The sequence below is a fragment of the Heptranchias perlo genome, chromosome 17 (assembly GCF_035084215.1).
Source record: "Heptranchias perlo isolate sHepPer1 chromosome 17, sHepPer1.hap1, whole genome shotgun sequence".
In the NCBI taxonomy this organism is placed as follows: Eukaryota; Metazoa; Chordata; class Chondrichthyes; order Hexanchiformes; family Hexanchidae; genus Heptranchias; species Heptranchias perlo.
Genome location: NC_090341.1, coordinates 51,140,629 through 51,157,302, shown reverse-complemented (window position 1 = coordinate 51,157,302; position 16,674 = coordinate 51,140,629). Strand labels below are relative to the sequence as shown.

The following is a 16,674-nucleotide window of genomic DNA, read 5'->3' as shown; positions in this document are numbered from 1 at the left end:
GTTAGAATTGTGGAGAACAGACCATTTTTGTTGTGAGCTGTTACAAATGTCATGGGGCTACTGCAGATATTCTCTCATTTTCAGCATCACCAGTTTTTCCCCATAAGTGGTCACACATCCTCTATGATCTGGAGAGCACCTGTTAAACAATAGTGTGACCTCAGGTTCATAACAATAAGACCTCTTGTACTGGACATGATGATCTCATACACAACACCATGTGTGTCCTCCTATCTTTTCCAAAGATAGACTCAAGCACACTCCAATGAGACATGGCTGATTGTGAATTAACATGAAATATATGAATGGAGTTTTCATAGTGACATTTATCAATTTCTCATTGCTCCTACCATAAAATAACAAAATATGTGACTGTCACTGTTAAAGGCTAAACTCATAAGTTAGCAGTCCAGAACTAACTCGCACTATTATTTCCTTGTACAGGCTGCATATATTAATTCCTCAGTCTGGCATCTTGCACCCTCCCTCACTGAACAAGATTTCTCTCTCTTTGTCTCTTAGTGTTCCAGGCTGCATTAAGTTGACTTCTTCAAAGAGGGACAGACCTTGGTGTGGGAGCTCTTGGCAAATACATTTACCTAAGTCTAACTTATTCAATTAAAACCTATTCTGACCATATGGTGCGAAATGCTCTGGGATGTGCTAAATGGCTTCTCACTGTTCCCAAACTGACGTATTATGTAAAAGTTAACAGTGTTAATGGCTATCTAATTTCCCCTCAGGATAGCACATTAATATTTTGAACCATCTACTGTCCAACATTTACAGTGTTTTTACTGCAATTCTAGGAATTAATTCTTTGTAAACTGAACTTGAGCTTATGTCGGTTATATAATATAAAGCAAAAAGCTCTTCTAGGCCAAAAAGGTAAAAATGCCATTAATTTACACAAGTATTGTCTACTAAATTTAAATTTCGAAGGAATTGATAACGGTGTTAGGGAATAAGAATTGATATACACAAGATCAGTGACTATGAACAGTTCATTGATGATAAATGGCCGGTGTTGGGCTCGGTAGGTGAGACAAATGACTCAAATTACCAGCACAGCATCACTAAGCTAGTCAACTTCAACAGTCAGATTAAGACCATGTTTGGTAAAAACATGCAAGTTTCTCCCTATAACTACCTCATAGGTAGAGATAGAAATATAGAAACACAGAGGCAGCCAAAGTACAGATAGAATTGGCCCCAACCAGCTAAAGAATAATAATGAAATACATTCTACAAAGAAAAAACTTGCATGGCTATGGGAAAAGAGCAGGGGGAGTGGAACAATTGGATAGCTCTTTCAAAGAGCCAGCACAGGCACAATAGGCCGAATGGCTTAGTTCTGTGCTGTAAGATTCTATGAACAAATCAACTAATCTTGTTTTCTGATAGGTGGCAAGTTTTTATTATCAAAACACACCAACAGTTGCCTGGATTGGTGAATGTGTTTGTTTATATAGAATGGTAAGGCTCTATGAACTGTCCCACACTGGTAGCTGGCTCCAGGCAACCTGTATAGTTCGAACTCTGATGTCTCAAGCAGTTCCTCCCAGTATGATCCAAATGGTAAAGAGTGCTCCACTGCCAACCACCAATTTGAGTTCACTGAAAGAACCGCAGCTAGTTTTGCACTGTGCCTGGGCCTATATGGAACTTTTCAATTCTTTCAGTGAATTTTGTAACTTATCAAGTTGAGGGACATTTGAGACTGCCTAAATCCATTTCTACTTACAATGCTCCCTCACCCCAATTTTCTCCCCATCTCACTCGATAGCACTGACTTGTGCTGAGCTACAGCTCCACAGGGAATGGTGAGCCTCTGCTACCTCACTTAGGTGATCATTCTTCACATGAGCCTAGCCAGTGGGGGCATCATAACCATGTCCCTCACCCAATCCCATGCTTGCTATTAAAGGGGGTTACTGGAAAGAGATTGAGCAGAAATCCCGGCTGATTTTTCCCCCTCCCCAGTAAAATTGTAGTTACGTCTCGATCACCCTGCTGAAATCAGCAAACTGAGCATAGGCCAGGGACCAATCCTGGGACCATCTGGTCTGTATGATTCAGTTACTCACTGCCATTACCAGCTAAGCCAACAGGGCATCACAAAAAATTCACCACCCGACTGGACTAATGAAATGTCGGCCTTCATCTCAAGGGGCTGGAATACAAAGGGGTGCAAGTTATGTTACCGTTGTATAAAGCTCTGGTTAGACCCCATTTGGAGTACTGTATTCAGTTCTGGGCACTGCACCTCAGTGAGGATATATTGGCCTTGGTGCAACACAAATGCACCAGATTGATACTGGGGCTAAAATAACTAAAATTATGAGGACAGGTTGCATAGATTAGGCTTGTATTCCCTTGATTATAGAAGATTACAGGGTGATCTAATTGAGGTGTTTAAGATGATTAAAGGATTTGATAGGGTAGACAGAGAGAAACTATTTCCTCAGGTGGGAGAGTCCAGAACAAGGGGGTATAACCTTAAATTAGAGCTAGACTGCTCAGGGGTGAAGTCAGGAAGCACTACTTCACACAAATGGTAGTTGAAATCTGGAATTCTCTTCCCCCAAAAAGCTGTTGAGGCTGGGTCAATTGAAAATGTCAAAACTGAGATTGATAGATTTTTTGTCAGGTAAGGGTATTAAGGGTTACAGAACCAAGCTGGGTAAATGATCCATCTCAGCCTCCTCCCGATATCCCCACCATCACAGAAGCCAGTCTTCAGCCAATTCGATTCACTCCATGTGATATCAAGAAACGGCTGAGTGCACTGGATACAGCAAAGGCTATGGGCCCTGACAACATCCCAGCTGTAGTGCTGAAGACTTGTGCTCCAGAACTAGCTGCGCCTCTAGCCAAGCTGTTCCAGTACAGCTACAACACTGGCATCTACCTGACAATGTGGAAAATTGCCCAGGTATGTCCTGTCCACAAAAAGCAGGACAAATCCAATCCGGCCAATTACCGCCCCATCAGTCTACTCTCAGTCATCAACAAAGTGATGGAAGGTGTCGTCGACAGTGCTATCAAGCGGCACTTACTCACCAATAACCTGCTCACCGATGCTCAGTTTGGGTTCCGCCAGGACCACTCGGCTCCAGACCTCATTACAGCCTTGGTCCAAACATGGATAAAAGAGCTGAATTCCAGAGGTGAGGGGAGAGTGACTGCACTTGACATCAAGGCAGCATTTGACCGAGTGTGGCACCAAGGAGCCCTAGTAAAATTGAAGTCAATGGGAATCAGGGGGATAACTCTCCAGTGGCTGGAGTCATACCTAGCACAAAGGAAGATGGTAGTGGTTGTTGGAGGCCAATCATCTCAGCCCCTGGACATTGCTGCAGGAGTTCCTCAGGGCAGTGTCCTAGGCCCAACCATCTTCAGCTGCTTCATCAATGACCTTCCCTCCATCATAAGGTCAGAAATGGGGATGTTCGCTGATGATTGCACAGTGTTCAGTTCCATTCACAACCCCTCAAATAATGAAGCAGTCCGAGCCCGCATGCAGCAAGACCTGGACAACATCCAGGCTTGGGCTCATAAGTGGCAAGTAACATCTGCGCCAGATAAGTGCCAGGCAATGACCATCTCCAACAAGAGAGTCTAGCCACCTCCCCTTGACATTCAACGGCATTACCATCGCCGAATCCCCCACCATCAACATCCTGGGGGTCACCATTGACCAGAAACTTAACTGGACCAGCCATATAAATACTGTGGCTACGAGAGGAGGTCAGAGGCTGGGTATTCTGCGGCAAGTGACTCACCTCCTGACTCCCCAAAGCCTTTCCACAATCTACAAGGCACAAGTCAGGAGTGTGATGGAATACTCTCCACTTGCTTGGATGAGTGCAGCTCCAACAACACTCAAGAAGCTCGACACCATCCAAGATAAAGCAGCCCACTTGATTGGCACCCCATCCACCATCCTAAACATTCACTCCCTTCACCACCGGCGCACAGTGGCTGCAGTGTGTACCATCCACAGGATGCACTGCAGCAACTCACCAAGGCTTCTTCGACAGCACCTCCCAAACCAGTGACCTCTACCACCTAGAAGGACAAGAGCAGCAGGCATATGGGAACAACACCACCTGCACATTCCCCTCCAAGTCACACACCATCCCGACTTGGAAATACATCGCCGTTCCTTCATCGTCGCTGGGTCAAAATCCTGGAATTCCCTAACAGCACTGTGGGAGAATCGTCACCACACAGACTGCAGCGGTTCAAGAAGGTGGCTCACCACCCCCTTCTCAAGGGCAATTAGGGATGGACAATAAATGCTGGCCTCGCCAGCAACGCCCACATCCGATGAACGACTAAAAAAAAAATGGAGCTGAGAAACATGTCAGCCATGATCTAATTGAATGGCAGAACAGGCTTGAGGGGCTGAATGGCCTACTCCTGTTCCTATGGATGGTTTCAAATCCACGTCTCTGGATGTTCTAATAAACTGAACGAGACGTACCTTAACATCCCATAGGCCAAAGTAGATCGAAGAGTTGTAGGCCCAAAGTGTGTTATGTTTCGCCTGTGTAGACTTTCCTCTGTAAGTGCTATACCAACCACTACTTCATTATCATGAATGTTGAGTAGGATCTGCAAGAGAAATGATGCATGAGCAGATTGAGCGAGAGAGAAAAGAGTTAATGATGGGAGCGCAAGAGTGTCATTTGCTTCCCACAGATTGCAAAATACTCCTCAGCGTTACCATAGTTACTTTCAAGGGAAGTAAATGACACTAGCAAAACCAATGACAGCCACCTGCTGTACCCAGAGATATTCTGCCTATGTGCCATCTGCCCATAGTATTTCAGTACACTGCACAAAAGCCTAGATTTAACGTATCAACTGTGGACAGACTTAGTTCAACACTAGACAGCAGATTAATTGTATGTTATCAGATCTTACTTTTTTCACAGTTATATTGATATATAGTACTGGACTGTAATATACACACATTTTAGAACATAAAAACATGAAATGAGAAAAGGCAATTAACCCATCAAGTCCATTCCTTCCACAAATTATTTACAATCCACCCAATCATGGATTCTACCCAATCTATTTAAACTCCTAATAGGAAATGCTCCTTAATCCCAAAGGTAATGAAGTGAAACTCTGGAATATTCATCCTTGGCCTGCTACTCTTCCGACAACATCCATCCCCCCCACCAGCACAGGAAGCATTGTGCCCCATCAAGTATCTGACCATCTCAGTCTGTGCCTATCCGTATAACTTCTAAACCCATATCCCAACCAAATACTTATTTTTTCCCCCAAAAGAGAGTTAATCATCTTCTTTACATGTATTACTCATTAGATAAATCTTAATGGCTTGAAATGAAATGGCTTGACCGCAAGTAGTTGTCACCCTTGACTGACCCATCACAACTCTACAGCTCGGGGGTGGGAACAGAAAGTGAAAACAATAAGAAATCACTATCTTTTATGCAAAGTATTGTAGATGAGTATGCAGTCATGAACAGAAATTTGACCCCATCATGGTTCTGTATCTTTTTATGCAATAAGTCAAAATGGATGCCATAATGCGTTTCCAATAACAAGATGGCTGCCATTGCCTCAAAATGTGCCAGGCTGTTGGATTCTGCATCAGAGATTTCCTTCAACTAAGGTTCCTCAGGGGTTTAAAATGCTAACTTATGTACACAGTGGCGTGTAGCATAGTTCCACAGCTGGAATTGTGGTTTATGACCTTTGTGACCCGCAAATCTGGCTTCCCAGAATGTAGCCCATAGCTTATAATTTCCTGGTATTACTGTGGCCTTGTGTCTTCTCATTATCTGTCTACCTGGTCAATTGTGTAGGATCTGTACTCTCATCAAGGTTACCTGCTAAAACAATACTTCGAAGACTTTGAAGGGAAAATATATTATTTAAAGTACAAGATCTGGAAATAAAGACAGAACCTGAGAGTGATTACTGGAGCCTCAGTTGACCATACTTGAACAACAACTTGCATTTATTTAGCGCCTTTAACATAGGAAACAGTCCCAAGGCGTTTCACAGGCGTATAATCAGACAAAAACTGACACTGAGCCAAAGAAGGAGACATTAGACAGATGATTAAAAGCTTGGTCAAATAGTTACATTTTAAGGAGTCTTAAAAGAGGAGAGAGAAGTGGAGAGACAGAGGGGTTTAGGGAGGGAATTCCAGAGCCTAGGGCTTAGACGGTTGAAGGCATGGCTATCAATGGTGGGGCGGAGAGAGTGGGGGTGCACAAGAGTCCAGAGTTGGAGGAACACAGAGTTCTTGGACAGTTGTAGGTCACAGAGATAGGAAGGGGTGAGGCCATGGAGAGATTTGAACACGAGGATGAGAATTTAAAAATTGAGACGTTAGTGGACCAGGAGCCAATGTAGGTCAGCAACCACAGGGGTGATAGGTGAACGGGACTTGGTGTGAGTTAGGAAAGGAGCAGCAGAGTTTTGGATGAGCTCAAGTTTATGGAGAGTAGAAGATGGGAGGCCGGCCAGGAGAGCATGGGAATAGAGGTAACAAAGGCATGGATGAGGGTTTCAGCAGCAGATGAGCTGAGGCAGGGGCAGAGACGGGCGATGTTACAGAGGTGAAAGTAGGCATTCTTGGTGATGGAGAGGATATGGGGTCGGAAGCTCAGCTAAGGGTCAAATAGGACGCCAAGGTTATGAATAGTCTGGTTCAGTCTTAGACAGTGGCCAGGGAGAGGGATGGAATCATTGATGAGGGAAAGGAGTTGTGGCGGGGACTGAAGATGATGGCTTCAGTCTTTCCAATATTTATTAGAAGGAAATTGTGGCTCATCCAGGATTGGATGTTGGACAAGCAGTTTGACAACACAGAGGCAGTGGAAGGGTCAAGAGAGGTGGTGGTAAGGTACAGCTGGTTGTAGTCAGCATACATGTGGAATCTGACGTTTTTTCGGATGATGTCACTGAGGGGCAGCACGTAGGTGCGAAATAGGAGGGGGCCAAGGATAGATCCTTGGGGGGCTTCAGAGGTAACGGTGCGGGAAAGAGAAGAGAAGCCATTGCAGGAGATTCCTTTGCTATGACTGGATAGGCAAGAGTGGAACCAGGTGAGTGCAGTCCCACTCAGCTGGCAAAAGAGAGGCACTGGAGGAGAATGGTACGGTCAATCATGTCAACGGCTTCAGAAAGGACGAGAAGGAGAAGGAGGGATCGTGCACCACAGTCACAGAGGATGTAACTTTGACTTTGATAAGGGCTGTTTTAGTGCTGTGGCAAGTGTGGAAACCTGATTGGAGAGGTTCAAACATGAAGTTGCAGGAAAGATGGGCAAGGATTTGGAGCAACATGTTCAAAGATTTTGTAGAGGAAAACAAGGTTGGAGATGGGGCGGTTGTTTACAAGGGCAGAGGTGGGGGGGGGGGGGTCAAGGGTGTTTTTTTTTTTGAGGGGGTGATGACGGCAGATTTGAAATGGAGGGGCAAAGTACCTGAGGAGCTAGCATGGGGGCCAAGTATTAGGAGGTCATTATCAAAGTATTGTTCAGGAAACAAGGAGTTTGAAAAAGGAAAACTACTCCTTTTGCAGATACCATCCAACCAGCTCTGTATGATTAACTGTCGCACTTTGTATATACCTAAATGCTCTGTTTTTCTACATATAATTTAGCAATTTCAGCTTGTAATGTTGGGTGCTGAGTGTGACACTTCCCTATTTTAACTGATAGGAGACTTGGATGGAATCTTAAATTCCAGCACACGATGTTACTGCAACATAGGGAAAGACAAACTCCGGATCAAAATAGCAAAGGCTTACTCAGTAATTCATCAGCAGCAATTAAGCCTGGGTCCTTCTGGTCAAGATAACTCAGCACCCAACTGGGAGTGCTTTTAATCAATCATTTTAATTTTTAGACATCTGCTTACCTACTTGCTCCATTTTGTTCTGTAACCTCAGCTGTAGCACGGCCCACAAAGCGGTGGAAGCATGAAACAGTGACAATGAGACAGGTTAATTGGGAGCGCACAGTATGCATGTATGGATGTCAGATGTGGACGGGGTGTGAGGTCATCTGCGGTCAAACAGCCCAGCAACCCTCATGGACGGGGTTCCCAGGTGAAGAACGGCTACTTGTGCAAGATGAGATGGTGCAGGGCAATCCACAGCAGCTGGTAGCTTCGGGAGAGGAGGCAAGAAAAATGTGGGGGGGCGGGGGAATAATTAAATAAATAACTTGCATACCTCCACGTCGAATTTGGTCATGTCAGCCTTCCATTTGAACAGATCCTGTACAGCTCCTCCGAATTCTCTGGCTGCCTCCATTGAGGTGAAGCTGTGCTTTTCCCCAGCTCTGTTGCAGGTGACTCGAAACCGAAGTATTCCGGAGTCCTCCCCTCCGTCCCTGCCTTCTACAGCAGCGTCTTCACCTTTGTCAGACGGAAGCCCCTCGTGTGAAACCTTTGCTTGATCACGTAGCTCCATCTGATCAGCGACTGCATCGCTGGAGAGTGAGGTGGTCTCCTCGATTTCACAGGGTCGATCGCCACTTGGCCCAGAATCAGGGGCGGCCAATCCCATCCCAACATCCGGTTGATCTCCGGTAGCTAATTGACCAGAGGGAATGAGCTGCAACTGGTGGTCTTTATTTTTGTCAGCCTCGTGTAGTGCTTCTGGACCGGGGTTACTTCCTCGGCTGCCTTTCCTGCGCTGGAACTTCCTCTTCTTCAGACTATTGTTCAAATCCCATACTTCAAGGGGACAAGTCCAGGGAAGCCGGCCAGCCAATTGCCTGAAGTCTTCCAGTACATTTTCCTGTTAAAGAAAGTGACATACACATGAACAAGGGGAGGGGATCCAATGGCTCAGATGGTAAATGCATCACCCAGTGACTAACTCAGCCATGGCTCAGTGGTAGCACTTTTAGCTCTTAGCCCGCGGCTAATGGACCAGACCAGGGCTTCGCCCGCGGCTAAAGGCAGTGATCCCAGTCGCTGTACACTGCAGGCAGGAAATCCTGTTCCTGAGAGTGTATCTGGCCCACACTATACAGTGGCCTTGATCACTGGTGCTCAGCAGAAAGGCGCCCTGGTCTGGTCTTAGGTCGAAGACTTAGGTAGAAGTGGTGGACATCAAGAGGAGCAAAGAGAGCAGGTAAAGAGAGGACAGCTCCGGATTCACACTGAATTTATTCAGAAAAGACACGGTGATGTCAAGGTGAAACAGTGAGGGATGGCATTTAAGATAAAACAATTTTTTAAAAAAAATCCTTTGAAAGATAATTTGAACCCCAGTCCACATTTAATCAGTATTTCATTACTTTAGTAAGGCACTTACCTTGGTTTCATCAAACTGATAATGAGGAAACTCCTGGATAACAACAAATAAATTATCAACTGATCTCAAAAGATGAACCTGAAAGAGAGAATAAAAACAATAAAAAAATCTTGAAATTCCCATGAATTAGAAACATAGAAAATAGGAGCAGGAGTAGGCCATTCGGCCCTTTGAGCCTGCTCCGCCATTCAATATGATCATGGCTGATCCTCTATCTCAATACCATATTCCCGCTCTCTCCCCATACCCCATGATGCCTTTTGTGTCTAGAAATCTATCGAGCTCCTTCTTAAATATATTCAGTGACTTGGTCTCCACAGCCTTCTGTGGTAGAGAATTCCACAGGTTCACCACCCTCTGAGTGAAGAAATTTCTCCTCATCTCAGTCCTAAATGTCCTTCCCCTGTATCCTGAGACTGTGACCCCTCGTTCTGGACCCCCCCAGCCAGGGGAAACATCCTCCCTGCATCAAGTCTGTCTAGCCCTGTCAGAATTTTATATGTTTCAATGAGATCCCCTCTCATTCTCCTAAACTCGAGTGAATACAGGCCGAGTTGACCCAAACTCTCCTCATATGACAGTCCTGCCATCCCAGGGATCAGTCTGGTGAACCGTCGCTGCACTCCCTCTATGGCAAGTACATCCTTTCTTAGGTAAGGAGACCAAAACTGCACACAATACTCCAGATGTGGTCTCACCAAGGCCCTGTACAAGTGCAGTAAGACATCTTTGCTCCTTGCAGACAGGGCCTTGGTTTAACATCTCATCCGAAAGACTGCACCTCTGACAGTGCAGCACTCCCTCAGTACTGCAGAGGACTATCAGCCTGGATTATGTGCTCAAGTCTCTGGAGTAGGACTGGAACTCACAACACCTTAGCATTTGAAAGGACAATTATCAGTTATGAAAATCACTTTAATGGGCTCCTGCCCGGGTGTGCTGAGGAAGAATGAACAAACTTGCACTTATATACTGCTTTTCACATCCTGAGGACATCCCATAAGAGATAGGAGCAGAAGTAGGCCATTCGGCCCCTCGAGCCTGCACCGCCATTCAATGAGATCATGACTGATCTGATTTTTATCTCAACTCCACTTTCCCGCCTTTTCCCCATATCCTTTGACTCCCTTGCTGATCAAAAATTTGTCTAACTCAGCTTTGAATGTACTCAATGACTCAGCCTCCACAGCTTTTTGGGGTAAAGAATTTCAAAGATTCACGACCCTCTGGGAGAAGAAATTCCTCCTTATTTCCATCTTAAACGGGAGACCCCTTATTCTGAGACTAAGCCCCCTGGTTTTAGATTCCCCCATGAGGGGTAACATCCTCTCGGCATCTACCCTATCGAGTCCCCTCAGAATCTTATCTGTTTCAATAAGATCTCCTCTCATTCTTCTAAACTTCTATACTCATTGTATAGACCCCACCTGTTCAATCTTTCCTCATAAGACAACCCTTCCATACCCGGAATCAACTTAGTGAACCTTCTCTGAACTGCCTCCAATGCAAGTATGTCCTTCCTTAAATAAGGGCACCAGAACTGTACGCAGTACTCCAGGTGTGGTCTCACCAGCACCCTGTACAGCTGTAGCATGACTTCCCTGCTTATATACTCCAACCCCTGAGAAATAAAGGCCAATATTCCGTTTGCCTTCCGGATTACCTGCTGCACCTGTGTGTTGATTTTTTGTTTCACATGTACGAGGACACCCAGATCCCTCTGTACTGCAGCATTTTGTAGTATTTCTCCATTCAAATAATATTTTGCTTTTTTTATTTTTCCTCCCAGAGTGGATGACTTCACATTTTCCCACATTATATTCCATTTGCCAAATTTTTGTCCATTCGCTTAACCTGTCAATATCCCTTTGCAGACACTTTGTGTCCTCATCGCAACTTGCTTTTCCACCTTTGTATCAGCAGCAAATTTGGCCACTGTTCCTTCATCCCATTTGATATAGATTGTAAATAGTTGAGGCCCCAGCACCGAGCCCTGCGGCACCCCACTAGTTACAGATTGCCATTTTGAAAATGACCCTTTTATCCCGACTCTTTGTTTTCTGTTAGTTAGCCAATCCTCTATCCATGCCAGTATATTACCCCCAACACCATGAGCTCTTATCTTGTGCAGTAATCTTTTACGTAGCATCTTATCGAATGCCTTTTGGAAGTCCAAATATACTGCATCCATTGGTTCCCCTTTATCCACCCTGCCCGTTACTTCCTCAAAGAACTCTAATAAATTTGTTAGACACTATTTCCCTTTCACAAAACCATGCTGACTCTCCTTGATTGTATTATGAGTCTCCAAATGTCCTGCTACTACTTCCTTAATAATGGATTCTAGCATTTTCCCATTGACAGATGTTAGGCTCACTGGTCTATAGTTACCTGCTTTCTGTCTCACTCCCTCCTTGAATGGGGTGTTACGTTTGCGGTTTTCCAATCCGCTGGGACCTTTCCAGAATCTAGTGAATTCTGGAAGATTACAACCAATGCATCCACTATCTCTGTAGCCATTTCCTTTAAGACCCTCGGATGCAAGCCATCAGGTCCAGGGGACTTGTCAGCCTTTAGACCTATTAGTTTACCTAGTATTTTTCTCTAGTGATAGTTTATAGTTCCTCCCTCCCCTTTGCCCCTTGATTTTCTACTATTATTGGTATATTATTAGTGTCTTCTACTGTGAAGACAGATACAAAATATTTGTTCAATTCCTCTGCCACTTCCTTGTTTTCCATTATTTTTTTATTCGTTCATGGGATTTGGGCGTCGCTGGCGAGGCCGGCATTTATTGCCCATCCCTATTGTTTCCCCAGTCTCATCCTCTAAGGAACCAATGTTTACTTTAGCTACCTTCTTCCTTTTTATATACTTGTAGAAGCTTTTACTGTCAGTTTTTATATTTCTTGCTAGTCAATGAAGTTCTTTTTGAAGTGCAGTAATTGTTGTAATGTTGGAATCTCATCAGCCAACGTGTGTACATCAAGGTCATACGAACAATGAGATAAATGTGTTAAGGGATATATATTGGCCAGATGACAGGGTGAACCCCCCCGTGCTCCTCGAATAGTGCCGCAAGATCTTTTAAGTCCACCTGAACAGGCTGACGGAGCCTCCGTTTAACATCTCATCCAACAGACATACTGCACTCCCTCAGTACTGCACTGAGCAGCCAGCCTAGATTATGTACTCAAGTCCTTGGATTCGGTCTTAAACCCACAAATTGCTGACTCAGAGGCGAGAGCACTATCACTGAGCCGTGGCTGACACACAGACCGGAAAGGTCCCGGGTTTGATCCTCAGTCTGTGCTGAACTAGCAGGGCTAGTGGGGGCGGGTGGTACAATTGACCTCAGATCTGCTGGATTAGCACTCAACTCACAAAGAACTAGGTACCAGCGGGCTGCATCCCCTGTGGAACAATGCTCCAGCATGAGTCTGCTCTTATATGTAAAGAAAGGGGAAAAAAATATAGAACAATATAATCCAACCTGAAAAAGATTATCCATGGAAACCTCAAAATAGATCCTTCCTCGATCCTTGCCAAACCTGGACTCAGATCCAATTTTTTCCTGGACTTCATCAGCGGCAGTGTTCTCGAAGCCGGTAGGAACGGTCGCTCCGACGGTGACAAAACCCTCCAGCGAGCAGTCACGCTTCTTAGTTCCCACATCTCCATTTGAGACCGGATCTTCCTGCACTTCAGTCACGCTTGCTGCTGCAGTTGGGCCATCAGCATCTCCATTAAGTGCAGACATCTCTTCAATATTTAAAAAAGAAAGACATGCATTTCTATAATGCCTTTCACCACCTCAGGATATCCCAAAGCACTTTACAACCAATGAAGTACTTTTTGAAGCGCAGTCACTGTTGTAATGTAGGAAACACGGCAGCCAATTTGCACACAGCAAGATCCCACAAAAAGCAATGTGATAATGATCAGAAAATTTGTTTCAGTGATGTTGATTGAGGGAGAAATATTGACCAGGACACCAGGGAAACTTCACTGCTCCTTTTCGATTAGTGCCATGGGATCTTTTACGTTCACCTGAGGGGGCAGACGGGGTCTCGGATTAACATCTCATCCGAAAGACGGCACCTATGACAGTGCAGCACTCCCTCAGTACTGCACAGGACTATCAGCCTGGATTATGTGCTGAAGTCTCTGGAGTAGGACTGGAACCCACAACCTTCTGACTCAGGCAAGAGTGCTATCACTGAGCCATGGGTGACACCTTGGCTCATTCAAGACCGTATAGCTCTCAAAAGGTGCAGTTACCATGATTCAGAATAACCCTGCTCGACAAGGGTCTCGATTCCAGCGATTCGTATGCTGAAAAAGACATTGTAATTGAAGTATCATGTCAGACTTATTCCCCCCGTGCTCACAAGTCTTTGCCTTTGTGGGTCCAGTTGCTAATCATTGAACCATAGAAAAGATACAGCACAGAAGGGGGCCATTCGGCCCATCTTATCCACGCCGGCTCGAAGAACAACCAGGTGCCCATTCTAATCCCACCTTCCAGCACCCAGTCTGTAGCCCTGCAGCTTACAGCACTTTAGGTGCAGGTCCAGGTACTTTTAAAAAAGAGTTGAGGGTTCCTGCCTCTAACACCAATTTGGGCAGCAAATTCCATACACCCACCACCCTCTGGGTAAAAAAAGTTTTTCCTCATGTCCCCTCTAATCCTTCCGCCAATCAGCTTAAATCTGTGTCCTCTAGTTCTTGAACTCTCCGCTACGGGAAACAGGTACTTCCTGTCTACTCTATCTGGGCCCCTCATAATTTTGTACACCTCAATCAAGTCCACCCTCAGCCTCCTCTGCTCCAAGGAAAACAACCCCAGCCTATCCAATCTCTCCTCGTAGCTGCAATTTTCAATCACTCATCATCAAGACTAATGAGTCACAACTTTCACAAAAAAACAGGCAGAATCGGGGAACATGGTAAATATCCCAAATTGCACCCAATAAGAAAACAGTATGATTTTATTCAGTCACAGTTACATCAGTGTTCTCCCCAGCGGTGGCAGGTAGGCAGCAAGAGAGAGCTGCTTCCTAGTGAGTGGGATCAGCCCCTCCCCCAACCACCCCCACACCCAGTAATTGAGGTCACACCTGACCCCCCCCCCCAGTAATTGAGGTCACACCTGCCCCCCCCCAGTAATTGAGGTCACACCTGACCCCCCCCAGTAATTGAAGTCACACCTGGCCCCCCCCCCCCAGTAATTGAGGTCACACCTGGCCCCCCCCCCCCCAGTAATTGAGGTCACACCTGGCCCCCCCCCCAGTAATTGAGGTCACACCTGGCCCCCCCCCCCCCAGTAATTGAGGTCACACCTGGCCCCCCCCCCCCCCCCCCCAGTAATTGAGGTCACACCTGACCCCCCCCCAGTAATTGAGGTCACACCTGGCCCCCCCCCCCAGTAATTGAGGTCACACCTGACCCCCCCCCAGTAAGTGAGGTCACACCTGGCCCCCCCCAGTAATTGAGGTCACACCTGACCCCCCCCCAGTAATTGAGGTCACACCTGACCCCCCCCCAGTAATAGAGGTCACACCTGACCCTACTCCCAGTAATTGAGATCACTCTTTGTCCCCTACGCTTCCCGGTGTCTAGGATCAGCCCCTCGGCCTCCCCACTGACCGTGAGCGGCCGCTCGGCCCGCTGTCTATTCCTCACCCGCTCCAATTGCCGTGTTTCCTGCGCGAGCCCGACCGGAAACCCAAAGAACAACCGGGCCCGAGGCAGCGGCACATGCGCAGAAAGGATGCCCGGTCGCGCAAGCGCAGTGAGTCACTCTGGCCATTGTACAAGTTGTTGTTTAATTTAGCGTTAGAGACACAAACTGACAGCCGAGGAGGTACACTCAGTGCCCGGGGTGGGGGGTACACTCAGTGCCCGGGGTGGGGGGTACACTCAGTGCCCGGGGTGGGGGGTACACTCAGTGCCCGGGGTGGGGGTACACTCAGTGCCCGGGGTGGGGGGTACACTCAGTGCCCGGGGTGGGTACACTCAGTGCCCGGGGTGGGTACACTCAGTGCCCGGGGTGGGGGGTACACTCAGTGCCCGGGGTGGGTACACTCAGTGCCCGGGGTGGGGGGTACACTCAGTGCCCGGGGTGGGGGGTACACTCAGTGCCCGGGGTGGGGGGTACACTCAGTGCCCGGGGTGGGTACACTCAGTGCCCGGGGTGGGGGGGTACACTCAGTGCCCGGGGTGGGTACACTCAGTGCCCGGGGTGGGGGGTACACTCAGTGCCCGGGGTGGGGGGTACACTCAGTGCCCGGGGTGGGGGGTACACTCAGTGCCCGGGGTGGGGGGTACACTCAGTGCCCGGGGTGGGGGGTACACTCAGTGCCCGGGGTGGGGGGTACACTCAGTGCCCGGGGTGGGGGGTACACTCAGTGCCCGGGGTGGGGGGTACACTCAGTGCCCGGGGTGGGTGGTACACTCAGTGCCCGGGGTGGGGGGTACACTCAGTGCCCAGGGTGGGTGAGTACACTCAGTGCCCGGGGTGGGGGGTACACTCAGTGCCCAGGGTGGGTGAGTACACTCAGTGCCCAGGGTGGGGGGTACACTCAGTGCCCGGGGTGGGTGAGTACACTCAGTGCCCAGGGTGGGGGGTACACTCAGTGCCCAGGGTGGGTGAGTACACTCAGTGCCCGGGGTGGGTGAGTACACTCAGTGCCCGGGGTGGGTGAGTACACTCAGTGCCCGGGGTGGGTGAGTGCACTCAGTGCCCGGGGTGGGTGAGTACACTCAGTGCCCGGGGTGGGTGAGTTCACTCAGTGCCCGGGGTGAGGGGTACACTCAGTGCCCGGGGTGGGGGGTACACTCAGTGCCCGGGGTGGGTGAGTACACTCAGTGCCTGGGGTGGGTGAGTACACTCAGTGCCCAGGGTGGGTGAGTACACTCAGTGCCCGGTGTGGGGGGTACACTCAGTGCCCGGGGTGGGGGGGTACACTCAGTGCCCGGGGTGGGGGGTACACTCAGTGCCCAGGGTGGGTGAGTACACTCAGTGCCCGGGGTGGGGAGTACACTCAGTGCCCAGGGTGGGTGAGTACACTCAGTGCCCAGGGTGGGGGGTACACTCAGTGCCCGGGGTGGGTGAGTACACTCAGTGCCCGGGGTGGGGGGTACACTCAGTGCCCAGGGTGGGTGAGTACACTCAGTGCCCAGGGTGGGTGAGTACACTCAGTGCCCGGGGTGGGGGGTACACTCAGTGCCCAGGGTGGGAGGTACACTCAGTGCCCAGGGTGGGGGGTACACTCAGTGCCCAGCGTGGGTGAGTACACTCAGTGCCCGGGGTGGGGGGTACACTCAGTGCCCAGGGTGGGTGAGTAC

At 48.0% G+C, this 16,674-nt stretch overlaps 1 protein-coding gene across 2 annotated transcripts in view; it reads right to left on the bottom strand.

The window, feature by feature from the left end:
* Window positions 1-15,079, bottom strand: part of thumpd3 (THUMP domain containing 3) — a 31,255-nt gene extending 16,176 nt beyond the window's left edge. The window contains exons 1-5 of one of the 2 annotated variants that reach the window (XM_067998979.1): window positions 15,010-15,079; window positions 12,818-13,086; window positions 9,325-9,402; window positions 8,233-8,802; window positions 4,490-4,620 (exon numbers count right to left, since the gene is read on the bottom strand). In XM_067998979.1, the coding sequence (XP_067855080.1) occupies window positions 4,490-4,620; window positions 8,233-8,802; window positions 9,325-9,402; window positions 12,818-13,084 (1,046 nt within the window). In that variant the 5' untranslated portion in view covers window positions 13,085-13,086; window positions 15,010-15,079. Of the gene's footprint in view, window positions 1-4,489; window positions 4,621-8,232; window positions 8,803-9,324; window positions 9,403-12,817; window positions 13,087-14,973 lie in introns of both variants that reach the window. The other variant, XM_067998980.1, reaches the window with a different exon arrangement.
* Window positions 15,080-16,674: the final 1,595 nt, after the last annotated feature.